Source organism: Chelonia mydas, chromosome 1 (assembly GCF_015237465.2).
Source record: "Chelonia mydas isolate rCheMyd1 chromosome 1, rCheMyd1.pri.v2, whole genome shotgun sequence".
In the NCBI taxonomy this organism is placed as follows: Eukaryota; Metazoa; Chordata; order Testudines; family Cheloniidae; genus Chelonia; species Chelonia mydas.
Window position 1 is genome coordinate 181,553,003 of NC_057849.1, and position 27,807 is coordinate 181,580,809.

General features: G+C 40.9%; 1 protein-coding gene across 1 annotated transcript; it reads right to left on the reverse strand.

Moving 5' to 3' along the window:
• On the reverse strand, nucleotides 1-27,728 carry LOC102936042 (cell surface glycoprotein CD200 receptor 1-A-like). The gene is made up of 9 exons (XM_043538407.1): nucleotides 27,429-27,728; nucleotides 22,452-22,544; nucleotides 19,864-20,184; nucleotides 17,364-17,423; nucleotides 14,966-15,280; nucleotides 12,632-12,880; nucleotides 8,200-8,301; nucleotides 541-597; nucleotides 1-146 (listed from the first exon to the last, which is right to left on the reverse strand). The coding sequence occupies exons 2-9, from the start codon at nucleotides 22,519-22,521 to the stop codon at nucleotides 52-54; spliced, it is 1,269 nt and encodes a 422-aa protein (XP_043394342.1). The 5' UTR covers nucleotides 22,522-22,544; nucleotides 27,429-27,728; the 3' UTR covers nucleotides 1-51.
• Nucleotides 27,729-27,807: the final 79 nt, after the last annotated feature.

Sequence of the window (27,807 nt, forward strand, 5' to 3'; positions counted from 1 at the left end):
GAATAGCGGTCAGTAGGTTTCCGGTGGTGGTGTTTATGTGACCATCGCTTATTAGCACTGTAGAGTCCAGGAAGTGGATCTCTTGTGTGGACTGGTCCAGGCTGAGGTTGATGGTGGGATATCATTAGAAATACTTCCTGATACATCTGCCAGTGCCAGAAAACTATAGAATTACATTCAGTCAGCAGTAAAAATGAATGTATAAATGAGCTGATCTAAGATAATTTTTATTCCTACAAAGATATTATCACAGTATTATAACCATTTCTGCTACTCTTATCAAGAATCATTTTTGTATTTTAAGGGTCTCTTTTGCTGACACTTCAGATAGACCAAAAAAGATTTTAATGCTTTCCTGGGAACAAGATACTCATGACACTTCACAGTTAAGATGAAGCTAACTTTAGAGAGTGGAATTTTACTGAACTGTAACCCTTAGCATATTTTGAAAACTGGTGTAGGAGATATCTTGTGGTTAATACATTGCTAAGGTATGAAACAAATAAATATGTCTAGAAAAGGGCATAAATAGTGACTAACCTTCAGGTGTTGAGACAGTTGGAAAGTTGCAATGGAACAGGGAACCTTGGAAACAGCCTAAGAGAAGAAGAATGTGTACCAAAAATAGGAAATAGAAAAGGATCAGAAAGAAACACGATAACAATGACAAGGGTATAATTACCATACAAGATAACGAGGAGGTAAGACCATCTGCAATCTGGATGCAGGATGTCAGTGAAGTACAGGGAAAGGCCTTCCGCAGCTGTTGGTAACTGTATGTCCCTCTGTGTATGTGATGTCTTTACTAACTGTTAATCAGTAAATCCAATCACATTGATTTATCGAAGATCTGTTATTATTAAACTAATCCAGATTTGATAGAAACCCTCTCACTAAACATATAATCCCAGTTAATTTTTATCAGTTATGAGTTATCAATTGGTTATTGATTGATAAATTATTATTGGTTATTAATTATCAATACTTTATTGTTTCCATCTCTTTACATTATCTTTCTTCCAATAACTACCCTATGATGGTATAGAGCATATATATTATGCACATAAATAAAATCATTATTTTATCATTGAGCTAAAATTGCCTTGAATATAATATCTGAAACAGTGCTGCTGTCATCCTAATACTCTGTATGCCAGACTCCTTCAATTGGCATTGAAGCTTCAACAAGAAAATACCTCTTTTAATTAAAAGAAAAGAATGTAGTGCTGTTGAAAGAGTGCTGGATTAACAGGTCTGGAGACTGAATTCCTCAGTTTATATCCATAGCATAGTACTAGCTAGAGCACTGGCAAAGGCAGTGCAAATTTCCCCCATACTGCCACAACAATCTGCCTCAAACTTCATGTGAAAACTACCCTCTCAGGGTGACAGAATAGTCTCTGGTTTCAGAGTAGCAGCCGTGTTCATCTGTATCCACAAAAAGAAAAGGAGTACTTGTGCCTCCTTAGAGACTAACAAATTTATTTGCATCTGATGAAGTGACCTGTAGCTCACGAAAGATTATGCTCAAATAAATTTGTTAGTCTCTAAGGTGCCACAAGTACTCCTTTTCTTTTTGAGAATCTGTACTCATTCGATATTTGGCCCCTTTGCTAATGCTGATCAGACAGGTGCCACTGCAGATTAATGCTAGCTGATTATAGTTTGCATGGTGTGGACACCTGTCTATTAGAATTTGCCCCGAGCCCAGCAACTCATTTGACATAGACCAACAATACTGTCAGAGGGAAACAGCTTAGTCTTGTCTATGAAGTACTCCTCACTGCAGGAGTGTGAATTGTAAAGCACAACACATTAGAGTGCTCTAACTGCCCCATGAAGACCCTGCTGGTGGCATGAACTAAAAATACCAACTTCGTGTTGATGTAGTCCTGTTTCAAACATGGCTATGTTAATACAAACTAGGTACCTTTTAGTTTCTGCCAGCAGGGGGCACACAGGTCAGAAATCTAGCGCCATTACATAATAATATGAACAATTCTGTTTTTTAGTTACATTATTGTAAATAAAGATCCCAGTCAGGATCAGGACCCTTGTGTCTGGTGCTGCACAAACTCAAGTAGATACAATGCATAATTGAAGTTTTCTGTTGACATGAACCATCCCATTTGATACTACAGAACAAACAGTATACACATATCCTCAATAATCTAAAATTTACAATGTTGACAAGGCATTAACAGGAGCTAAAGTGGGACCTTATAAGTCAAAGAAAAACTACCATTGACTTCTATCAAAGGGTTATTGGGCCCTAAAATAACAACACAAATGGAGGGGCAAAGTTAAGGTTGTTTGACTGTGGGTCAGAGAATGTTTCTGTTTAAATGGTTGCCCTGTGTGAATCCCGTGTTAAAGTTGGTGTCATCCTTACTTATGTAACCTTAGTTTGTGATTTCCATATTTTCAAAATGTTCAGGGTGTTTACTGATATGTTAATTCTATGTCTTCTCTTTAGTTGTACTTTAGAAAATGGGCTCCTTAACTGCAATTTAAATAGATTAGTTTCAGAATACAGGATTAAATTCTGTGCTAATTACACATGTGCAACCCCACTGAACTCAGTGGGACCTCATGTGGTATAAGCCAGCCCACAATTTGGCCCATAGTTTATTAAATAATTGTATGACTTTATATAATGTGTTTTCTGAGTTACTCTGACCTTTTGGAGAAAACATGAGATATAGCTAGTGGCTGACATCTACATGGAGCCATGGATTGATTACTTTTCCAAACACACTCTTCTTGGCAAATTAAACCAGTGCAGTGGGTCAATACAGGAAAAGTTTTGTTAAGCATCTTTCATAGACAGCCATGAGTGGACCTAGGATTGGAACATTTGGTTCTGTATTGTTAAAATATTAATTTTCATAAATGTCCTCTGACTGGTTATCATGCAAGACCCCCGACATGCCTGAAGAGTGCACACGTGTGTTATCTGGTGCAACCATGAGGTTCAGGCTCATGTTATTTCCTGTCTGAAAAACAGAGGGGGGAAAAGGAACAGACTTTTTTTTTTTTTTTTTTTTTTTTACAGGTAAATATTAGTTAAAACAGACAGGTGAAAACTGAGAATAATGAGTGTAAAAGTTGCAAGGGTGGAGAGATAGCACCAGCTGGATTGTGATCATGCCAATGCAGGATGCATTGGTACCTGCAAAGCTCAGGTCCAGCAGCACTTTCTTGTTCACCAAACCATGTCTGAGATATATGGTTGTAGGAGCTGCTTCCTCCTGAGACTGTGACTCAGTATATGAGTCAATGCCCTGTCTCAAGAGCCCTCATACAATGCCATGTCTTCAAAGATTTTCGGACAGTTCAAAAGGATGCTTTTTACTCAGGGTAACACTGTTCCTTCTCTTTCCAATATAATAACCCTTAGCTTTTCTACTTCTCATTTGTGCAGCAGTTTGTAAAGGGCCAGATTCTGCCCCCTTTCTTCACATTGAGTAGTTTCTTATACCACAAGTAGCCTCATTAAAATCAACAAAGTAAATCATTAAAGAGAGTTGCTGAGACTAGACAAAGATGGTGAATAATGGACACCATGAGTCTAAGTGTTAGTGCTCTCACACCACAGTGGTGTAGGTGCCTGAAAATACCCAGACAGAAATTGAAGGCCGAGATGTCATTTCCATTCAGAACCCTCAGGTGTCATTTTCATTTCTACATTCAGGTCTGACTCTTTTTCTTCAAGAAAACACGATGTTAATGAAACACTAAGGCTGGGATTTTGATTGCACAAGAGGCAGGACATTCAAAGTTAAAGTTGCTGTGGAAACTCTAATTCTGTCCAAAACTCTGAATTTCCTGACTTGTGTGATTAACAAAGCAGCACTAACATTGCACTGACGTAGTTGATGCCAAATTCTAGTTCTCCTCATTTGTTTACTTTGTACAGATCGAACAAACAGCAAAACACATAGGTCTAAATTTTCAAGAATTGGCTCCCCGAATTGTGCCACACACCCCACATACAAACGGGAACGAGTGCATGCAAACCAGATGTGTACATACAGGAGTGCTCATTCATGTGGGCGATCACAAATGTGGGTTTTAATCACTCAACAGATGCAAATATCAGTTAGAAAATATTGCAGTGTTTGGCCCACGGTATCTCCCTCACACACATATGCCAGTGCGTACACATAGGGTATGTCTTCATGGCAAAGCAAAGGTGTGTTTATAGTGTGGGTAGGCATACCTGTGCTAGCTTTAATCTAGTTAGCATGGGGAATAACAGTAGTGAAGACGTGATGGTATGGACTTCAGCATGGGCTAGCCACCCAAATACAAGCCCGCCAGGGACCTGGGTGAGTACTTGGGTTGCTAGCCCCTGCTGCCATATCGTCACAGCAATTATTACCTGTGCTAGCTAGATTAAAGCTAGTGTGGGTAAGCCTACCTGTGCTACAATCACACCTTCACTTGCAGTGAAGGCATATCCAAGTCTACCACAGACACTGGACATCGTCATCGGTTGGACTTAACATATGACTGTGAATGCTGTCAGCACAAAACAAATCCAAACATCACTTAGCTTTGTTAGCACAGAAGCAGAAGCTGCCTGTCAAGAGAGCTCGAGGAATGAAAATGAAATGCCCAGAGATCAGAAGAGTTATCCCATCAGCACAAGGTGTTTTAATGGCATGCTCTAAATTTAGCCTGTAAGTTTAATTTACACTTTTATATATTTTATAGCTCATTTAAGTGAATATGCTTCGTAAATGTTTTGAGCTCTGTTTTTATTTAAAAAAAAAAAAAAAAAAAAAGGTACAATAATTAGTAAAGTTTGGTTAAATGATTAAAGAAAGCCCAAATCTCTTCTTATACTAGTCCTGCGCCTATTTTACTGTATATTTTACTTATATTATTAGGAAACATCATGTATGCTCAAACTGATCTTGATCTTTAACCAAGATTTTGGATCAAGACAAGATTTAGGAGTCAAATCAGAAGTGTGGTTATGCATGTAATACACATATGTCCCATAAAGTTACTTCTGAGCAAATATAGCAAAAAATTTGCATATTTTTCTACATAAAACACTCTGATTCACTTCCCTGGCATTTGCAACCCCTTTACTATATATTTCCAAACATTTGAAAAAGTCTGGTTTTCCTCCCAAGAATTTTCACAGCAAGCTAAAGATTTGTGAATACTTGTGTGAATGAATATTTATGGGATACACACTTGATGTGCTCTCAGAGCCATTTGGAAATACTCTCCCCCGACCACCACCACTCATACAAGAGGTCTGTTTAACAATTATGTGTAGGAAATGACTTTGTAATAACTATCCATGGCAGTAATTCAAGACCAGAAAAAGGAAATCCTCTTGTTTATAAAGGCTTAGTTCATCCAGTCAGAAAACAGAAACAATATCATGTGACTTAGGTGACCATACTACATGAATAGCAAATTTAATAACTAATATTCATGCTGACACGTTTGCAAGCAATCCGTAATTTACATTTTCTGCTTAAAATCTGTGCATTGTACAACAAAATTATTAACAAAAATTACCTGTTTATAGATCATTCATGAGCGGAAAAAAAGGGCTACATTTATCAGATGAATTATTCAAAACATAATTCAACTAGATCTAGTTACCTCACCATTGAGTCTCTATGTTTTGATTCAAGAAGCATCCAGTAACCTGGGACCATTAAAGATTACATCTCATGCTGTAGCTCTCGGTCCCTCTTACACCCACAGTCTGTACTGTTAGGGTGGAAGGTGGAAAATAAAAAGGCACCACTAGAGGTGTTCGCCTCCATCCACTCCAGAAGGAGAATCAGTCCTCTTCAGGAGGGAACAGAAGAGAGTGTGTAAGGTACACCAGCATCTCCTGGAATAGGAGAAGGAGATGGTAGAGGAATTGGCTCCTCTTTTTCCCCTGTGGAGGAAGCTGGAAGTGGCTCCTTCTTCACCTTACTAGAAGTCAGATGGCAGAAGTAGGCTGGGACGGAGCTATGGTATATGCTTCATCCATGTAAATAACTACAGAAGTCAGGACCTGCCTGGATGGGACGTTCATACAATCTCGGATCCACTCTTCCCCTTTGAGTGTGGCACGCTCTCTGTTTGATAGGAACCAGACCCAAGATCAGTACCCTTGGATATTCCACAGAGGACAACACATCTTTATGATCCACCTAACTAGTCCCTGTAAATTCTTCCAATAGGAGGCAGAACCTGGGTTTCCAGGGACAATTATCTTTTTAGTCAAGGATCTGATTGGGAAGCATGCATCACCCAAACAGGAAGAGATTAAGCCAGCAATTTTACATCACCCCACCAGGAACTGGGGTAACATTGAAATGGAGAGAATAATAAAAGTTTAAAATACACATATCTAAATCCACCAAAACAGAAAATCTAAAGCAGAGTGGAGTGATTTAAATCAAAGTGAAAATCAGTAAATCACTGATTTTAATCACAATTGAAATCAGCACGCTGATAACCTTTATTTAAATAATACATTTTAATTGTTTTTTTGCATTATTACTTTTTAGTTATTTTCCTAATGAAAGATTGATTGTCATTGGGTGGTAACCATTAAAACATGTTGATTTGCAAGTAAATATGGTCTTTATACTTAATATGGTACTATTTTTTCCTAACCAGGAAGATAGCTATGTCTACACACATTTATATAAGTAATTGCATAGTTCAACATACTTTTATTTTAGATTCTTAATTTTTACATTTTTATTATGTTAGAAAATAGTGAATGATGATTTTCTTATTTACTAGATTAGTTTTACGCTCACGATTACTGTCAAGCTGCATTCTGATGGAAATTGCAATTCATTAAAAAATACGCAAAAACATAATTTAAAACTTGTTTTATTTATTAGTTAAATAAAACTACCTTAAATATGCTGGCTACATAAGGGGAAGTAAGTTCATCAAACTTGTTTAACATTTAAAACTAACTGATTTATTAAACAAAGGAAATATCTGTAGTTAGTGAATTGAACGGCTTGTTTCAGGTCACCATGTCCTTCAAGGTTTTAGAACTAGCAGATCTCATCCCCACACCTCATTTTTATTCATAAATAGGAAGAGGAGAACAAACTTCCCTGCTTTTTCAACTCGAATCGGTTTCTCAACTTTGAGTGAATTAGTCACTGAACTGAATAGCTGAATAAACTGAAATGAAGAAAATATTCTCTCTGCACCTGCAGAGGAGGCTACTGCTGTCAAAAGCTGGTTTAGCACTTCAACAAAGTCTAGTTCCAGGTGCTTAGCCAGTGATTTCCACCAGTTCAATGGTTTGACTTTCTTTAAAATTTCATCAGCAAACACGTACTGCTTAATTTTTTTGATTTCATTTAAATGATTTTGATAGATTATAGTAAATTTAGGCTAAAACATAGGTTGTCATAATTTGAAATAAATACATTTTTCTTTTAAAAATAAACCTAATTTAAATAAAATAATCTGATTTAAATCAAAATCAGATTTTTTTTATATTTTTAAAATTTATTTTTATCCACTCTTTTCTAAAGCCAACCTTCTTCAGAATGTGGGAATGAAATTTAATGCTCTCTGATCTCTGCCCAACAGAAATACTAATGAAATGTCAATAGTATGTAATGGTTATAGTTTACTCCTAAAATCTTCCTGTTTCAGACTCTCAACTAAATGACATTGGATGCCAAATGGAATATCAGTGATTACTGTTATTGTCCTTTCAGAAGTAATTGCATTGAAGTCAATAGAATTACATTGGTGTAAGGCCAGGGTGAAAGGAAAATATGGCCCATCAGGAATAAAACTTTGTATTCATTCTCAGCAATGTGTCAGGTAGTATAACTTTAAAGCAATAGTATTTTATCAGTGGAGGTTAGAGGTTTACCTTTCCTGCCTTCAAAACAAAGGGGTCAGGGAGATGTCCCATAGCTCTGAAACTTATTCAGGCAAAGAGAAAAGGGAATATTTGGTAGGATTTTAATATAATTTTTAAAATGTTTGGTCTACAACTAAATTAACTAATACTCTGTTTCTGCTGGCTTTCCATTGCGGGGCCTAGCTATGTCCCACCGTCTGAACAAAGAGACAATTTGACCAAGCACCTAAGTGTTTTCCTCCACTCCCCTTACCTGTCATATGGGTATTAGGGTGTTGTCTTCTGCTTGACAGGAGTCACTGACTAAGCTCCAAGTGACTTACCTCTGTGTTGTAAAGTACAGTATAAAATAGTCACAATAATGACACAGGAAATGGTGCTGCCTGTCAGGAGATAGTGAAGTAGAAGGGAAAATCCCTCGTGCTCTAGGAAGATAGAGAAAGACATTAATAGTTACAGTGTAGGAGAGAAAATCCACAGGTGGTGTCACTGGTAGATGGTGTCTCAATCAAGTCACAAATCCTCTGACCAGAGGATATTCAGGATAAAATGGGTAGATGATCCACCTGATCTCTACATTAACCAATTGAAAAGTGGGTGTGCACACATGATACAGAGAGTTTAGGCGGACAAGGACACATTTCTGGGGTGATTTTAATTGACGAAAGTCATAGAAAGGTGGCTTAAGGAAGGGAGTCACTTTAGAGGCATGGACAGGCTCACTGTCTGTTAATTCCTATCTCCATCCATAGGTATGCGTACGCTACATAAAACACCATGAACAGCAACATATTTTCTTCTTGTAGCAGCATTTCCTATGGTGACGACTATTATTTTCCATTAATGAACAGGCTTTTTATTAAAACACTATTAGATCTCTGTCTTACTGAACCCAGTGATGATACATGTTGTGTAGCAACATGTGTATCTTAGTAGATTATAGGTGTACTGCAAGCTAGAGGTATACTGCGGCCAGATCAGCAATGTGCATACAAATTTCAGTTCTCTGGATCCATGAAGGTGCAGCCATGGAAGAATCTCCAAGGGGAAAAAATGGGCCAGAGAAAGAAAAGAGAAAGCAAACCAGGAACAAAACAATAATTTCTTTTTTTTTCAAGATCAGGAGAACATAAGGTCGCAGCTGTTCCCTTTGCCCAGGTCTGGCAGCTATTAGTACTTAATAATATTTCACAAAAGTAAGGAACGTAAGTCCTGGTAGACAGTACTGTGGAGTGGTACATTGGTGAGTGAGAGCGGTAGTAGCTTAGCTAAGAGTGACTGTTTGGTGAAGAAGTGAGAGATGAGTAATGAGTTGGTAAGTGAAACTCTCAGGATGTTGGCCATGAGAGTGATTTCTAGTTAGAAGAGTTAATACAGTGGGTTTTTATATAGTGCAGACTAGGGCTGTCAAGCAACTAAACAATTAATTGTTATTAATCGCACGATTAAACAATAATAGAATACCATTTACTTCAATATTTTTGGATGTTTTCTATATTTTCAAATATATAGATTTCAATTACAACATAGAATACAAAGTGTACAGTGCTCACTTTATATTTATTTTTATTACAAATATTTAACTGTATAAAAAGAAATAATATTTTTCAATTCTCCTCATACAAGTACTATAGTGCAATCTCTTTATCATGAAAATTGAACTTACAAATGTAGAATTATGTACAAAAAAAACTGCATTCAAAAATAAAACAACCTAAAGCTTTAGAGCCTACAAGTCCACTCAGTCCTACTTCAGCCAATCACTTAAACAAATAAGTTTGGTTACAATTTGCAGGAGAGAATGCTGCCCACTTCTTGTTTACGTCACCTGAAAGTGAGAACAGGTGTTCGCATGTCACTGTTGTAGTCGGCATCACAAAATATATATGTGCCAGATGCACTAAAGATTCATATGTCCCTTCATGCTTCAACCACCATTCCAGAGGTCATGCATCCAAGCTGATGATGGGTTCTGCTCGATAATGATCCAAAGTAGAGCGGACCAACAACGCATGTTCATTTTCATTATCTGTGTCAGATGACACCAGCAGAAGATTGATTTTCTTTTTTGGTGGTTCGGGTTCTGTAGTTTCCTCATCGGAGTGTTGTTCTTTTAAGACTTCTGAAAGCGTGCTCCACACCTCGTCCCGCTCAGATTTTGGAAGGAACTTCAGATTCTTAAACCTTGGGTCGAGTGCCGTAACTATCTTTAGAAATCTCACATTGGTACCCTCTTTGTGTTTGGTCAAATCTGGAGTGAAAGTGTTCTTAAAACAAACAACATGTGCTGGGTCGTCATCTGAGACTGCTATAACATGAAATATATGGCAGAATGAGGGTAAAACAGAGCAGGGGATGTACAATTCTCCCCCAAAGAGTTCAGTCACAAATTTAATTAATCATTATTTTTTTAACGAGTATCATCAGCATGGAATGGTGGCGAAAGCATGAAGGGGCATACGAATGTTTAGCATATCTGGCATATAAATACCTTGCAACGCCGGCTACAAAAGTGCCATGCGAACACCTGTTCTCACTTTCAGGTGACATTGTAAATAAGAAGCAGGCAGCAGTTTCTCCCATAAATGTAAACAAACCTGTTTGTCTTAGTGATTGGCTGAACAAGAAGTAAGGCTGAGTGGACTTTAGGCTCTAAAGTTTTACATTGTTTTGTTTTTGAGTGCAGTTATATAACAACAACAAAAAATCTACATATGTAAGTTACACTTTCGCGATAAAGAGATTGCCCTACAGTAATTGTATGAGGTGAACTGCAAAATACTATCACTTTTGTTTATCATTTTTACAGTGCAAATATTTGTAATAAAAATAATATTAAGCACTGTACACTTTGTTGTAATAGAAATCATTATATTTGAAAATGTAGAAAAACATCAAAAATATTTAATACATTTCAATTGGGATTCTATTGTTTAACAATGTGATTAAAACAGTAATTAATCATGATTAATTTTTTTAATTGTAATTAATTTTTTTGAGTTAATCGCATGAGTTAACTGCGATTAATCAACAGCCCTAGTGAAGACATATTTTGCGGTCAGCAGTGGCTGATGTCATGGTATAATACATGATATATTTTTGCTGTCAACAGATGACAAGATACAGTGCAAATAAATCTTCACTGGCCTCCTCAGATATTCAAGGTCTAGCCAGCTGCTACTAAAAAACAGAGTAACCAGAACCCCATCTATACATACACGGCTGCACCTCCGCTCTTCTTCACCCAAACATTCTGTACCTCAGTCCCAACTACACACATCTGGTTTCTCTGCAAATTTGCTGTCAGCCTTAATTCTGAAATCACATGACTTTTGCATCGTCGAGATCTCGCTGTTGCATCAGTGTAGTTCTTGGCACGCAATAACTGGAGTGAAGAATGAAGTCTGATTCCCATTTGTTTTGTAGTTTGGCAAGTGAGCTACTAACAATGTAGCTTGAGGAGGGCAAACATACACACAAAATATACTAACGCAATACTGAGTCCACTCGGTCTCAGAGTATCAGAGTAACCAAAGCCCCCTTAAAAAATTTCCATGTAGTTGTGAATTTTTAATGCTTGGACACCAAGGGTGGGATTTTCAAAAGTGCTCGGCATTGGCCCATGTGGTTTCCACTGAAATCAGTGGTGACAGTCCCATTGACTTCAATGGGTGCAGAGTTAGAGCAACGCTGAGCGCTTCTTGAAAATGCATTTGATGACCCACATAGATGCTGTGGACCTCTGGATACTTGGTTAAATCAATTGTAGGCAAATTGTTTCTGCTGCTGAAGGCTCAAAAGCCAAGGGAAGATCTTATTATCGTTACAGAATATTTGGTTGAAGCTCTATCAAAAAGTTTATGGAAACTCTGTAGAGTTCTAAGAAAGGGATTTTAAAAAATATATCACTTTTTCTTTAGAGCTGCTATAGCAGGTTTGATTGTCCAGTGTAACTACACGGCAATCAATTTAGTTACTCCCCAGTAAATCAGATGTACCAAAGCAGGGAAGTGACCCCAGAATATTTCTATAGATCTTTTCCCTCCAAATAGGTGTTTTCGAGATGTCAGAACAGTGAGTCTCTGAATTCCCTGGAAATTCCCATACATAATCCCACCATTCTCACTGAATTTTTTTTTTTTATTATTTCTATTTTTCATGTGTCCTTTTGCTGTTGTCTCTGGCCAGAGGCACCAATTTAAAGAATACAAAATCCCTCTCCATCACTTATCCAAAAGCTTGTGTAGGTGTCTTGAAGGTTAACAGACCTTAGCTCTAATGGACAGATGGGGAAATGAGCTCCAGAATTCAAGGCTCTCCAGGGAGCACACCCTGCCAGCCTTTAGACATTCAGAGCTAGAGACTCTTTGGGTATGTCTACTCTGCAGTCACTGTAGCTCCTGTAGACATACCCGAGCTAGATTTAATCAGGCTAGCCTCCAAGTCATTACCTAGGGTTTTAGGCAGGTATGTCTAAATGAACTGTAATCATGCCTCGTAATTACAATGTAGACATACACTCTCATTTAGTGTAACAGCTGCTCTCAACTGCCACTCTGGTGCATGGGAAGAGAGATGCTTTCACAAGTAGCCAGGACTGAAAACATGTATGGGATTGTTTTAAAGATCATTATCAATCAATATGTTGAATAATACTCACCATACAAGAGGAAGGCACTTCTCTGACTTTAAAAACAGAGGAGTTAACTGAGTTACCCACTAAAAGTGAAAATGAATTATATTAAAAATACTCACCTGATGGGAGTTTAATGGACTGGCTCTTGTTCCCAGTTAGATGTGAGACAAAGCAGATACTTTTCTTCTTACTGAGGTTGTTGACCCTGTATGTACTGAGAACAGTCACTGTCCCATTGGTATGAATTCCATGTTCAGTGTTATGGTCTCCAGCTGGGAGCCAGGAGATCTGTGCAGCTGGTTTCCCTGCAGAAGCTTTGCACAAAGGAGTCCCACTGATGTCAAGGGTCAGAGTCACCTCCGGAGGGACTATATGGGAGCATAAGAGGCAAATTTTTCAAGTCAGTTTTCTGTACTTGGATAAAACCCTTTCTCTTGACATATAGGGTGGTAAATCATGGCAGAAAGGGATGGGATTGAGGGAGACAGAAGTTATTACATTAAATGATATGTTTAGATTATAGATCCCTTAGAGAACCACAGGGCCAGGAATATAGGCAGTGCTTGTAGGAAGGGATGAGTGAAAACCTCAGGAGTTCCATATGGATGAGATATATCCTGAGCAAATGGTTTCATTTTTGAGTTTGGTGGCCAAACCAAAAAAATCAGAACCAAAATATACTGTTAGTTTCAAACCAAAACTGATTTTTTTCAGTTCTTCCTCACTTGAATGAAAAAAACAACAACAGAATTTTGTTGAGGCCAAACAAAATGTTTAGAATTTCAGCCTATAAAGGAAGACATGGCACATACTTTGGCAGTTGATTACACAACTATTTATGAGACAGCCCAGGAATGCTGGGCATCAGGATTCCTGGTTTCTATTTCTGGCTCTGGAAGCAGAGTATGAGCTAGTGGTTATAGAGAATACAATAAAGCAACTCGCTTTAGTACTGGGTCTGTCATTTAAAGAACTGTGGTACTAGTCCCAGCTCTTGGGTGAATGACAGTTGCCTTCTCTAAGGTAAGGGTATCAGTCCTTGGGTAATAAGGGTTAACAGTAGTCAGGGGAAGAGCTGGGACTGCCAATGTGCTGTTCAATGGCTGGGGTATGCAGTATCGCCAATTCCAAGAGTTCAAAAATTCTGAGTCAGAACGCAAATCATGAGACCGGCATACAAATCATGAGATTCTTTAAAAAGATTAAATCATGTTTTTTAGTCTCTCTTCTGATTTTAGTCTGTCCTCTGCCCACCTCCAATGTGTGTGAGACAAACACAGTACCGCCGGCTCTTGCGAATGTGTTCAAAGATGATTTTGCCCTTGGCTACAGGAACACTTGCAAGAGCTGTTCCCACACAGTCACCTTTATGCCATTTTGCACTAAGTCCCTGTCCCTAGCTCTCGGCCTCCCAGGCCATGGCAGGTACCTGTTCCCATAGCCGCCAAAGTCTGTGCAGCTCTAGATGTGGCATTTCTCACTAGTGTGAAAAACTCATTAATGTCCCCTACTGCTGCTTTGGGAGCTGGAGGGACCACGTGAGGGACATTGGTGCTGTTATTAGTGAGACAATCTCCAATGTGGCTGCACAAAACTTCACTTCCCCATTTGAGCCAAGGAGTGATGAGGACGGGTGAGCAGGAGCTTCAGAAAGCTGGAGAGAGGGAGAGACGAAGGGAACCAGCTACCTACTGGGGCTGGGGAAGAGGAAAGCAGGTGGCTGCTGGGAGCATCAAGGGAGGAATCAGGAAACATGTAGCTGCTGGAAGTGGAAAGGAAGTGAGAAAGGGCACCAGCTCCAAAATCATGTGAGGGCAGGAGCTTTTCACATCATCATGAGAGCTCTTACAGCCGAAGGCAAAACCATGGGACTTGTGGTCAAGTTGCAAGAGTTGGCAACGCTGGGGCACATGTAGGGATGTAGCTGTGGCTGATGCTCCCTGGTTATAGCTCACAGACACCCCCGGTCATGGAGAGCTGTCAGGGCATTGCCCGGTGTTACTGTGGTCCGACCTCCAAGTCTATAGCCATGGGTGGGGTGGGGAACTATGTACGAGGCTGCATCTCTATGGGTAGAGTCCAAGATGGAAGGGAGAGTGATCATATAAATCCTGAATAGAATGGCCACAAACATAGAGGCAGCCTAGAGTATCCCTACAGGTCTCTGACTGAGGAGACTGAAGCTCCTGGCCAGGTATAGAAAACACCAGAGAGTGGGAGTGTCCCACCCACCTCTGGTCTGGCTGGGATGGGGATGAAGCTGAGGTGGCAGCAGGAGGAGCAAGGAGGCTGTTCCTTCCCTCGCTGCCTGGGTCCCACCAACCCTGGAATTTTGCCTGATTTTTCCACTCAAGCCCATGGGAAGTGACACATCAGTTGCCCCCTGCCCATTACATGCTGTAGTTCTGGGCTGCACTCCACTGGGTGGGAATGTGACACAAGGTGTTTCTTACCTAACACACTCAGAGTGTAGTTCTGATGGAGACTTCCATCAATGTTTGCAATTTCACACATGTAATATCCTTCATCAGAGAGTCTCACAGGGTGAATCTGAAGGGTGGGGTCATGATCAGGTCGAGCTGCCCAGTCCATCCTCTCACTGCAATTTGTTCTGACAGTTTTATTTAAATCAGCCCTGTATGCTAATAAACAGCAAGCTCCATCCCTTAGTCTTATCTTCCATACTGCTGAGATAAGATTCACTAGTGACATATTAGAGCAACTCAGCACAGCCCTGTAACCAGTCACTGAAGACACCACGACATTATCTGGAGAGGATACAAGAAGGGAAGAAAAATGAAAAGTGTCACTTAGGATGCGATTACAGACGAGCAAATTCTGAATTCCCCTCGGATTAATGTTTCTGCTCTTGTACTCCATGGAAACGTTCCCATGAAGCAGATCCCAGGTCCATTTGGGGGTATTATCGGTGCACAGCTTTAAATAGCTAATTGTGTGAGGCGTGGGACAAAGATACCAATCAACAAGATTTATCTCTCCGCAGACCCATAGCCTCTTTTTGTGCCAGGCTATAATCACCATTAAATTACCTTTATTGGGATGAAGCCTGATTTGTATTCTCCCTTCCCTCCTGCTGAGTAATTTTATCATGGCCAGCCTGGTGACCATGACATCATTTCTCTGGGCTTTCACCCAAAAGATTGAGTTTTAATTTCCAGGCTTGATCTCCCTTGATCAAAGCCAGCAGGATCTGAGAGCGCTTCAGAGGTAGCACGATCACCCCAGAGTTAAGGAACATCAAAATAGGAATAACACTGCTAGGCTCTGAAGGGAGTCCCACCTAACTCTCCTCAGTCAAAGATCTCCATGATGTGGTAGTTCAAAAGGCAAATCTCTCATAAAAGACTAAATAAAGAGTTATGTTGAAAAGTTAGAAAATTCTCATCCAAAAAAGCCTTTTCAAAGCTGCCATAAGAACCAGGATGGTAAGAGACAGTAACCTGTCATTCCTTCATTCTAGCAGGTATCAAAGTGATCATATAACTAGTTTACTTCACGCTGTTGCAGGGTGGCACCACTGTGAAGGAATTTGTGACAAGTAAACCTCTAAAATGTTCAGAATTTCCAATAAACACCCCAACATTTGGACAATTTCAGATAAACACCCAACTTATTTGATCTAGATGAATTACATGCATTAAATGAAGCCCCCTCTTAAGCAGGTACAATTCCCACTGAATTTGGCCCCTGGGCAAGACTGGACTGGAAATCTTATGAGGACTGAATTTTTCTTGAGATTTCCAATACTTTCTGTGTGTTTGGATTGCCAGAGATATAACAAAAAACAAAACAAACATCCTACCCCAACCCCAGCATTTTAGTACTCAAGCCCTCTGGCAATACTTCAGTACTATCACTTCTAGTTCCAGCGAGAACAAGGAAATGCGTAGGAAACCAAAGCTGAAAAGGGATAAAGAACTGAATTTTTCAAACTTCAGAAGAGGTTTGGTTTCGTTTCGTTTGAGCCAGGGTTCCAGTCAGTTTTTATTTTCGTCTCAGCAGCCCACCCAGTTCTACTAGAAGCTCTGCACACGTAGCACTAAAATTTTACTTTGTGGATTCCATCATTTAGTGGAAACATCTGACACAATATGTAAAATTACAGAGTGGGTTTTGATACCTCTAGTGTCTTCCTCTAGCTCTTCCTGCCTTCACTGGGCCCAGTGCAACCCAGGGAGCAACTGCACTTACACAATCCCTCCGCTCCTCCCTGCGTAGGGTGACCATATTTCCCTAAACTGAAAACTGGATGCACAGAGCTGGACCAAGTTGCCTGGAATTGCCACTCACCCCATCCCCAAACTTTCCTCCGTGCCCCCAGTTGAGCCCAGTAGCAGAGATGGGAGGTCGGGGGAGGGCGGGAGAAGAGGAATGGGTATGGACTGGGATCTGGGCAGCAAAGCAGGGTGTGAGTATATGAGTACTTTTGAGCTCAGAGCCAGGAGATGAATCTATTGGACTATGATCCAGCTAGTGGTACTATTCACCTTTGGGGACTGGGATAGCAGAGGGGCAGAAAGGAGGCTCCGGGTAGTGGGGGGACCAAAGAGACTCGAGACAGCAGCCCTGGGGAGGTGTGGGGAGGCTGGGATGTGGCAGAAGCAGGTGACTAGAGGCAGCCTGAGGAGGGAAAGAGGCCAGTTGGGGAAGGAGGGAGGGGGCTGGAGAGGGCTCTGGATACCAGCCCCAAAGGACAGGGGAGGCAGGAAGACCACAAGGCTGGGGTGGGAGCTCCAGGGACCATTTGGGGGGCATAAGAACCGTGGGGGGCATCCCATGCTCGGTGGGCCCAGCACAAGGCGATGCTGCAGGACCTGGTGAGGCACTTACCAGCCAGGTTGCCCGGCAGGACCTGGGGCTCACGACTCATGGGAATGAAGTCAGTGGTTTCTGAAAAATAGAAAAATAACGGAGCGTGACTTATTGGTAAATCAGTTTATCCTGGTCTTCCGCGCATCCTGTCCTGTGCGACAGTAGTTCAGGAACAGTTGGCATTATGACTTTGCCTACCAGGAAGGAAAGGGAAAGATGAATGGCAGCTCTTGTGCCTATCCTTCTCAGCTGAACGCTCCCCAGAGTAGACACACTTAGAAAGACAACAACATAGGAAATGGCCGTGTTCCTGAGAGGAGAGGAGGGTGACATGTAGGATGGGAGAAGAGAAGACTGACAGTCACCTGTTAATTTGTTTTTACTTGTGGTCAATTCCCCATGTCCCATCCCACAGAAATGGGTAGTCTTGCAATTAAGGCACTGGACAGGAACTCAGAAGATCTGAATTTAATTTGTGACTCTGCTACAGACGTCCTGTGTGGTCTTGGGCAAATCAATATCTCTGCCTCAATGCCCCATCTGTAAAATGGGGATAATACTTTCTTTCTTCCAGGCACTGCCTTTCTTGTTTATTTTAATTTTCTTTCTTGTAATTTTAAGAAGTTTCAGCACCTGTAATGTTTTCAAGGCTTAGTGATTTGTGAGGAATTCACACCAGTGGGTGGTGGAACAAGTTCCATGAGATCAAATTTTCTCTTCCCCATTGTGTGATTGTGGTTGTGAGTAACGCAGGAAGTGGCTCCTTGGAAATCACCCACTTCCTCTCCTTTCTCCTACAGTGGCCCCTAATGCAGGTGGCTATGGGAGCAGCTCACAGGGACAAGGCCACAAAATCTGGCACTCTGCTTAAGCTACAAGAACGTGTCTCTCTAGACTCATGAAGCCATTAATGGATGCCCCTCCTTGAAGCAGTCTGTAGCCTTCTGTTGCTGCCCGGAGGAACTGAGAGGGGGAATAAGAAAACAAATGGGGGGGGACAAAAAGGTGGAAGAGGGAAGGGGAAGAGAGAGAGAGATGAGAAAGTAAAAAGAACAGAGAAGAAAGGCAGACAAGTACAGGACAGATAAAATACACAGGGAAGAATCTGGCCGCAGGGCCCCTGCCTCATTCAGTGCACAGGATGGACAATGTTTACTGAACGATCACCTATTCTATATTTTGTTTTATCCTCATTGTTCAACGTGTAGCCACACAACTTATTTACTGCTCACTATTCAGACCTTGCTCTGAACACAGAATTAGTCATTTCCTGATGGGCTTTTCTAAGGTGCTCATCACTGTAGTATTGGAGTGCTTCAAAAACACTCATTAATTTATTTTCACATTTTACAGATGAGACATCTGAAGCACAGAGAGATTAAGGTGAAAAGTATACACTATTTTGGGTGCCCAATTTGAGATGCTTAGGATCTGATTTCAAAGTTCTTAGCATCATATAGGACTTTGTTCACTGAAAACCCATTGACTTCAGTTGTGGCTGTGGGCACTCAGCAACACTTCTGCAAATCAGGGTCTCAAGCTGGGCACCCAAAAATGAGGAACACACAGTTAGTGACCACCCATGAAAAGTGTGGTTTAAGTGACTTGACTAGCATTGTACAGGAACTTTGGCAGATGCAGGGATAGAATCCATTTCTCCAGGGCAGCATTCAGCTGCATTAACCACCAGACCATTCATTCTCTCTGCAGTCCCCTGCCTCCTTCACTACACAACTGAGTTTCATCTACAAAGCACAGTACATCTTGTGTCCTGAATGAGGTGCAAGAATTCCAATTCTCGGTTCTGGTGCCTGATGCGACAGGGTGCATCTATACTTCGTTTTAAAACCTGCGGCAGCAAGTCTCAGAGCTCGGGTCTACAGACTCAGGCTCACACTACTGTGCTAAAAACAACTGTGTATACATTGCGGCTCAGGCTCTGAAGCCAAATCCCCTTCCCAGGCTTCAGAGGCTGAGCAGGCACGTCTACATTGCTGTTTTTAATGCCATAGCGCTGTCCCTATGACTAATGCTCGGGCTGTCATTATAAAGATCTGGGTTTAATTTTCAGGCCTGGTTTCCCAATCTCCAACCCAGTAGCATCTGGGGCCCTTCAAAAGGCAGCATAGTCAACCCCCGAGGCAGGGACACGGAGCTAAAATAACACTGACAGGTTTTGAAGGGAGCCTGACCCAATCCAGGTTTATCCATGCTAAATAAAAAGGTGCATTTGTAAAATGTGATAGCAAACCTGCTTTAAAACCCTAACATAGACAGGGCAAGTTGCGTTAGCCACTCGAACTGAATGCAGATTAAAAGAGATGAAAGAATTCCAAACCTTTCTCGGGTCGGGACTGATGTGCATTTGTAAGGTGCTGGGATAGTGATGAGTGCAGATTTCATACTTCAGTAGAACATCCTTCACCATTTTTATCCCCCTGGGATGCATTAAACAGCATCCAAAAGCAGATCTGTATTTAATATGCAGGAGCATACGTGATCCTGGTACCAAACTCACCTCTAACAATAACCCTTATTGCATGGCTCTCATGGCTCAGGCTGCCCACAACAGCTCGGCAACGATACAATCCACTGTTACTCTGATGAATCGACATAAAGTTCAGAACAGCCACATTCCCCTCTCTCCACACTGAGCATCTTGTTGGCCCATCTTTCAGAAGTAGGCACCTCATCCCCTGTATCAAGCACCACTTTATGGCTGGCTTTTCTGTGCAGTACTTTACTGGACACTCTATACTCAGGGAGTCCCCAGGTTTGCTCTGATATTGGCAATTTCTTGGAACTTGAACTTCAACCGTACAATTAACAGTTACATCACCTGAAAAAAAGAACAAAGGAACATTACACTATGAAATTCTGCCCTCTTTATCTCTAGCTGTTTATCTTAGAGCAGGGAGTATAAGGACAATAACAAGGTGTAAGTTTTAATAATATGTAATGGAGAATATAATAATTGCACTGAAACCCAAATGTTTTTATTTATCAATATTTCTTTAGCTGTTATGGAATTAGAAAAACACGCTGGGCTAGTTAACTTGCTGGATTATATAAGTGTTTAAATGGTAGCGCAGGTAGATTACTAAATGGAATGACATCCTTTTTAGTCAGGTCTTGCAGCTAGGTCTCAAGTTCCTTATTTTAAAGGTATTATTTTGTTTTGATTACCACTAGAAGTGGAAGGGCTGTAAAAAGACCTGCTAGATTTCATGATATGCTTACGTAAATTAAACACCGGATTCTGACTTATTCCAGGTTTTATATCATGTTATGTATCAAGGAAGTCCAATTAGATACCTAAATTTAGTTTTTAAAAGATTTTGCACAGCACAAACATAAGAAAGAATACAGTATATTCAGGAAGTGGAAACATGATGTAACTGCAATGTAAGTTCAGTCAAACTTAGAAATAGGAGAGAGACATGGGGCCAAACTCAGAGATGAGTCATAGGGGTTGACTACATGTGCAAGTTAGTGTGCAGCAAATGAGGGTGTGAATTTAAAGCACACTAGCTTCTCCTCACTAACTGCCCATGTGGACACTCTGATGGCACCCTAAAAGTGCTCTGGGGTGGTTTAGTTTAATGCACTTTCAAACTGCATTAAGCTATTGCGCACAAAGGCACTCAGTGCACAGTGTGCACTAGCTACTGCTGTCTTTTTCTCCCCCGCCTTGTAGACAAGCCCTAAGTGAGTATCAGGCTATGGATGTGTCCGCACAGACACAACTGCACCACTACAGCCACGCTGCTTAACACCCTTGTTACAGCAATGGAAGGGGTTTGCTGTTTCTGTAGTAAATTCATCTCTGAGAGGTTGTAACTAGGTTAATGGGAAGAATGCATCCACAGTGGGGCTTAGTTCTATCTAACCACATCGCAGAGGGCACAATTTTTTCTCTCTTTTTTTACTGCCCTGAGCAAATTCACACACACCTGAGCGACGTTGCTAGTTCAACCACTATTTTAGGTGGCCTGACAAAGCCAAGAAATTATTTAAATTAGCATAACATACACACACAGAGGGGACTGGAGGAACGTGTACATTATGCTGATTTACACTTGTTCTAAACTCTCTCTAACCTCTTAGGAAACAAGTTGGAGGGGTGCTGGTGACACATTAACTTAGGCTTTTCTTAAAGCTACTCAGACTAGGAGAGCAAATTGGAGTAATTTACATGCTGAGAAGTCAGAGAAATGTGTAAACTACAGAAATCCCTTACTCTAATTTGATACATGTAAATTACAGTAACTTCTTGCTCTAACATGTTACAATTTCAAAATATCCCTCTAGGTTTGCAAGAGTACCCCCCCTTTGTGGGACTGGATGAAGCCCCTCCTCTCTTTCCCTCCATTACTCTGAAATCCATTGTACAGACTTGGCCACAGGAGAACCAAGCCTAATTCGCTGGGGCGGAGTGCCATCCAAAACAAGGACACCAAATTGCCTGTAGACCAACAGGGTAGGGTGCCCAGATAGCAAGTGTGAAAAACTGGAGCAGAGGGGTAAGGGGTAATAGGTGCCTATATAAGACAAAGTCCCTATAAAATTGGGAAATCTGGTTACCCTACACCGGGGAGAGTCTGAGTCAGTGAACACTTGGAGAGGCGGTATGAAAAACCAAGTGCAAGAAGTTTGGAAGGAGAAGGAAGAAGGAACAGCTGCCCCAGCAGCAGCAGAACCAGCAGCTCTGAACAAGGGGCAGACAGACACCAAAGCACAGGGGTGCAGAGTTTCACTTAAGAGCTGCTAGATGGGGAGCCAGCTGCTGCACTGGTGACTGCAGCCCTGAGGGGACTCCTGCAGACATACATCATATCCCGGCCTCTGTTCCACAGCCAACTGCTCAGTAACAGCAGTAATGGCCAGATTTCAAGAAGTGCTCAGGACCCAGCAGCTCCCATGGAGAACAATGAGAGCTATTCCATGCTGAGCAATCTTGAAAAGTTGGATAGAAGGGTCCAGATGCAATCCGCACTGAAATCAGGGAAAGAGTCTTTCCGTTGACTTCACTGGCAGCTGGATGAGACTCTAAGTTGTGAGGAGTAGTTAGTGAATTGCATTTACTCAGTGAACTTTCTCACTTACCTACCACTTGAAACAGTTTGAAAAGGAGGAGGGGGAGGAGAGTAACCAGAGCTGCCTGTGTTTCATACATCTTTCAGGAAAGATCAGGGTGAACTGCAGGAGGTAAAAATAGAGAAAAATCACTTGGACTCACAGGGAACTGTGCAATTCGTTCCCAAACTTTCCTCTGTAACAGGATTGCAACTTTAGTTATGAACTCTCTGTTGGCTTATCCAGGGGTTGAGGTGGGAAGGGAACAATAGGTTATAACTATGTTACCACAGTTAAGGCTTCCAAACAATCTTAACTCGGCCCTGAAGTGAAGCCATGTAATCAATGAGCACGCTGAAACAAATGTAGATCTTCTGTACTTAGAGGCTATTATTTTACGATTATGACTTACTGTTCCTGTTAATCGCTGAGGTCTCGTTAAGACTTCCTGGTCACAAATGCCTCTCAATTTTGGATGCCCAGTTTGAGTCATGTGATTTTCAGAAGTGCTGAGCAGCTGCAGTTCCCGTCGAAAACAACAGAAGCTGCAGGGGGCTCTGAAAATCCGTCGCACGGTGTCTCATGCAAGGCATCCAAAACCTGAGGCCACTATTGAAAATTGCGGCCTCTATATGGGTTACAGTCTGCGAACAGGAATTGTGCTAGAGTGAAAGAAAGATGATAGTCCAGGTTCTGAATGAACCCAGAAGAGTTTTGCTTCATAACTCGAACCTTTGTGAAGCTGTGGACTGAGACCAAGAAATATTATTTGTCCTCCACCATAAACACCGCCAGGAACAATCTAGCTCAACTGTTTCAGCTAGCTCATTCATTTGATTGCTGTGACAAGTTTGTTATCCTGAACTATAGTGACATCATGGGATAAAATTTGTATGAAACAATCTGCTGTGCCCTTAAAAATCAGTTTCATTTTACCTAAGACCACAAAAAGTGATATGCATTAACTATAATTGTATGTTTATTGCATGGCATCGCTACAGGGCAGTGTTAAGGTTGTTTGGGTACCTTCACCATGCATTTCCAAACCTAAACAAGTTTTGATTTCTTGTAAGGTTAACCTTTACTCTGAATTTTCTGAGGTTAATACTTGGATTTGGAATAATTACAAATATCCAATCCCACACAGCTAATCCTGCCCTGGACCTGATCTTGGGCCTACAGGTCAACATAAAAGTCATCACAATGCAGCTGCTGTCTTGGACAGACCATCACCTCACAAAAGCAGGCTAAGGACACCATCCCTGTCCATCCTGGCTAATAGCCATTGACAGACCTATCATCCATAAACGTATCTAGTTCTTTTTTGAACTTGGATGTGGCTTTCACAACATCCTCTGCCAAGAAGTTCCACAGGTTGACTGTGTATTGTGTGAAAAAATACTCCCTTTTGTTTGTTTTAAACCTGCTGCCTATTAATTTCATTTGGTGACCCCCTAGTTCTTGTGTTATGAGAAGGAGTAAATAACACTTCCTTATTTACTTTCTCCACACCAGTCATGATTTTATAGACCTCTATCATATCCGCCCAAGTCGTCTCTTTTACAAGCTGAAAAGTCCCAGTCTTATTAATCTCTCCTCATATGGCAGCCGTTCCATACTCCTAATCATTTTTGTTGCCCTTTTCTGAACCTTTTCCAATTCCAATATATCTTTTTTGAGATGGGGCAACCACATCTGCACACAATAGTCAAGATGTGGGCATACCATGGATTTATATAGAGGCGATATATTTTCTGTCTTATTATCTATCCCTTTTTTAATGATTCCCAACATTCTGTTTGCTTTTTTGACTGCCGCTGCACATTGAGTGGACGTTTTCAGAGAACTATCCACAATGACTCCAAGATCTCTTTCTTGAGTGGTAACCCCTAATTTAGACCCCATCATTTTATATGTATAGTTGAGATTGTTGTTTTCCAATGTGCATTACTTTGCATTTATCAGCATTGAATTTCATCTGCCATTTTGTTGCCCAGTCACCCAGTTTTGAGAGATCCTTTTGTAGCTCTTTGCAGTCTGCCTGGGACTTAACTATCTTGAGTAGTTTTGTATCATCTGCAAATTTTGCCACTTGACTGTTTACCCCTTTTTCCAGATCATTTATGAATATGGTGAATAGGACTAGGCCCGCTACTGACCCCTGGGGGACACCATTATTTACCTCTCTCCATTCTGAAAACTGACCATTTATTCTTACCCTTTATTTCCTATCTTTTAACCAGTTACCAATCCATGACAGCTTATTTTGCTTAAGAACCTTTGGTGAGGGACCTTGTCAAAGGCTTTCTGAAAATCTAAGTATACTATATCCACTGGATCGCCCTTGTCCACATGCTTGTTGACCCCCTCAAAGAATTCTAATAGATTGGTGAGCCATGATTTCCCTTTCCAAAAAACATGTTGACTCTTTCCCAAGAAATTATGTTCATCTATGTGTCTGACAACTTTGTTCTTTACTATAGTTTCAACCAGTTTGCCTGGTACTGAAGTCAGGTTTACTGGCCTGTAATTGCTGGGATCACCTCGGGAGCCCTTTTTAAAAATTGGCACATTAGCTATCCTCCAGTCATTTGGTACAGAAGCTGATTTAAATGATAGGTTACAGACTACAGTTAGTAGTTCTGCAATTTTATAACTGAGTTCCTTCAGAACTCTTGGATGAATACCATGTGGTCCTGGTGACTTATTATTGTTTAGTTTATCAATTTGTTCCAAAACCTCCTCTAATGACACCTCAATCTGCGACAGTTCCTCAGATTTGTCACCTAAAAAGAATGGCTGAGGTTTGGGAATCTCCCTCACATCCTCAACCATGAAGACCAATGCAAAGAATTCATTTAGTTTCTCCACAATGGCCTTATCATCCTTGAGTGTTCCTTTAGCATTTCAATCGTCCAATGGCCCCACTGGTTGTATAGCAGACTTCCTGCTTCTGAAGTACTTAACAATTTTTTTGCTATTACTTTTTGAATCTTTGGCTAGCTGTTCTTCAAATTATTCTTTTGGCCTTCCTAATTATATTTTTACATTTCGTTTGCCAGAGTTTATGCTCCCTTCTATTTTCCTCACTAGGATTGAACTTCCACTTTTTAAAGGATGCCTTTTTGCCTCTCAGTGCTTCTTTTACTTTGTTGTTTAGCTACAGTGGCACTTTTTTGGTTCTCTTACTATGTTTTTTAATTTGGGGTATACATTTAATCTGAGCCTCTATTATGGTGTCTTTAAAAAGTTTCCATGATGCTTGCAGGGGTTTCACTTTTGGCACAGTACCTTTTAATTTCTGTTTAACTAACTTCCTCATTTTTGTGTAGTTCCCCTTTCTGAAATTAAATGCTACATTTTTGGGCCGCTGTGCTGTTTTCCCCACCACAGGGAAAATTGCAACCAAAAACAGAGTTTTTACAATGGAACTAGCTCTAGCATCATTTACTGCTACACAATGTATTTCACTAACATTTCCTTGATTATAGTAGCTAGAACACTGTTGAAGCCATAATAATAAATATTCTGTATTTCATTCCTTTGATTGGCATTGATGCCTCAACAGAAAAATGCCACTTTTAAATTTTTTAAAAATGAATTCAGTGCTGATAAAAGGTGCAGGGCTGGTACCCTTGGAGACTGAAGACTTTTATCTGCACAATAGGCACTGGCTCTGAAAGCTTCCCTCACATTACCACAATACATGTCTCAAACCTGTTCTGGAAGCTCTGGTACTTATATGGCACAGTTACCATAATATCTGAGTGCCTCATAATTCTTTAATGTATTTATCCTCACAATATCCCAGTGAGGTAGGGAAGTGCTGTTATCCCCCACACTAGCCTAGAAGGGGGTTAATGAGGCTGGAAAGGGGCCAATTAACCATCTAGGTCACAGCTGAGGGGAATTAAACAAACCATGATGGAGCCAACTGAGAAGGAACAGGTGGGGGCTAATAGAAAGTCAGGAAGCTGCCAGCAAAAGACGGCTGCAGTGAGGGAGACTGCAGCCACTCCCTAAACATTAGAGAGAGGAGGAGGAAAGGACAGGGTGTAGGAAAAGGCTAAGTGAAATGACAGCAAAGTTTAAGATGATACGGATCTTAGCTGCTGATTAAAGGGTCCCTGTGCTGGGACCTGGAGTAGAGGGTGGGCCTGGGTTCCCTACCAGCCACTGGGGAAGTGGCACAGTTGGAGCAGTGAATGGGAAGACTGCCTAAGACAGTTTGTAGGCAAAGACTTTGATACCCTGGAAGGGGGAAAACCTACTTAGTGACCTGGCTGGAGGGCCAAGCCATGGAAGGGAGCATCCAGAAAGTAAGAAAGAGAGCCATCAGGGCATGCGATGAGTGGCAGAAGGGGGCATCAAAACTGAAAAGAGCTAATCCCCAGAGCTGTGATTATTTGTTATGATGTTAACACCTGTCCACTGGAAACTGATCTGATCCCATCAACTCCTTGTACATGGACCAAGAAAACTATTAATCAGAAATTGTTTTAAGCCAATACTCACTTGGGTTATATCCACTATTCCATGCGCATTTATGAGTCACCTATATTTATTTTTTAAAACTATATTGTCTGAGAACAATAAACAGAGTGACCTAATTACATTTCGTTTCAGTCTGTGTAGGACCCAGAGCTGTCTCAATGTTTGATTTAAGACACCTCAATTCTCCCCACTTTCCATCCCGAGTGCAAGATGCACCTTTTAGACTTTGCCATAACGAATACAAGCATACCAGTGCATAACAATAAAATCCATAGACACATTTACACCTTGAGAGAAGACAGAAGTACAGACGGCAACGTACATGACAGAAACCAGTCACATCACTTCATGCATCTCTGAAAGGTGCTCAGATATCACCATGATGGACATGCTGTGCAAACCAAAATATAACAGAATCACATTATAAAAGTAATAAATCATAAGAGCCAAAAGCAAGCCTCATTCTGCCTTGATTCCTAACTTCCTATTGTTCCTCTCACTATGATAACCCACCTGTTCTCGGCTCTATGCATCTGTCCAGAAACCTGTCAGCTCACAGATTCAGAATGTCCATTGAGAGTCACCGTCTGGTTAGCCAGATATTCCCTTCTCACTATGACTTCAGAGAAGATAAAGTTAAAGCAACTGATCTGCTACTTTGCACCACACCAACTGCGCCTACTTAATGCAGCTCAAAGGTGACACACATCAGACTGACCAGTACATCACAGGATGTGGGAAATAATTTACAATAAAGAAAATTAACCACAACTTGTTTTATTTCTATCACACACAACAGATAAGCACAAGAACAAACTAATGGCCGAGTCTCGTTTTCTAAGACAGACTAGAATATATATCTTCTGCCATACCTAACTTGTACCACTTGGCC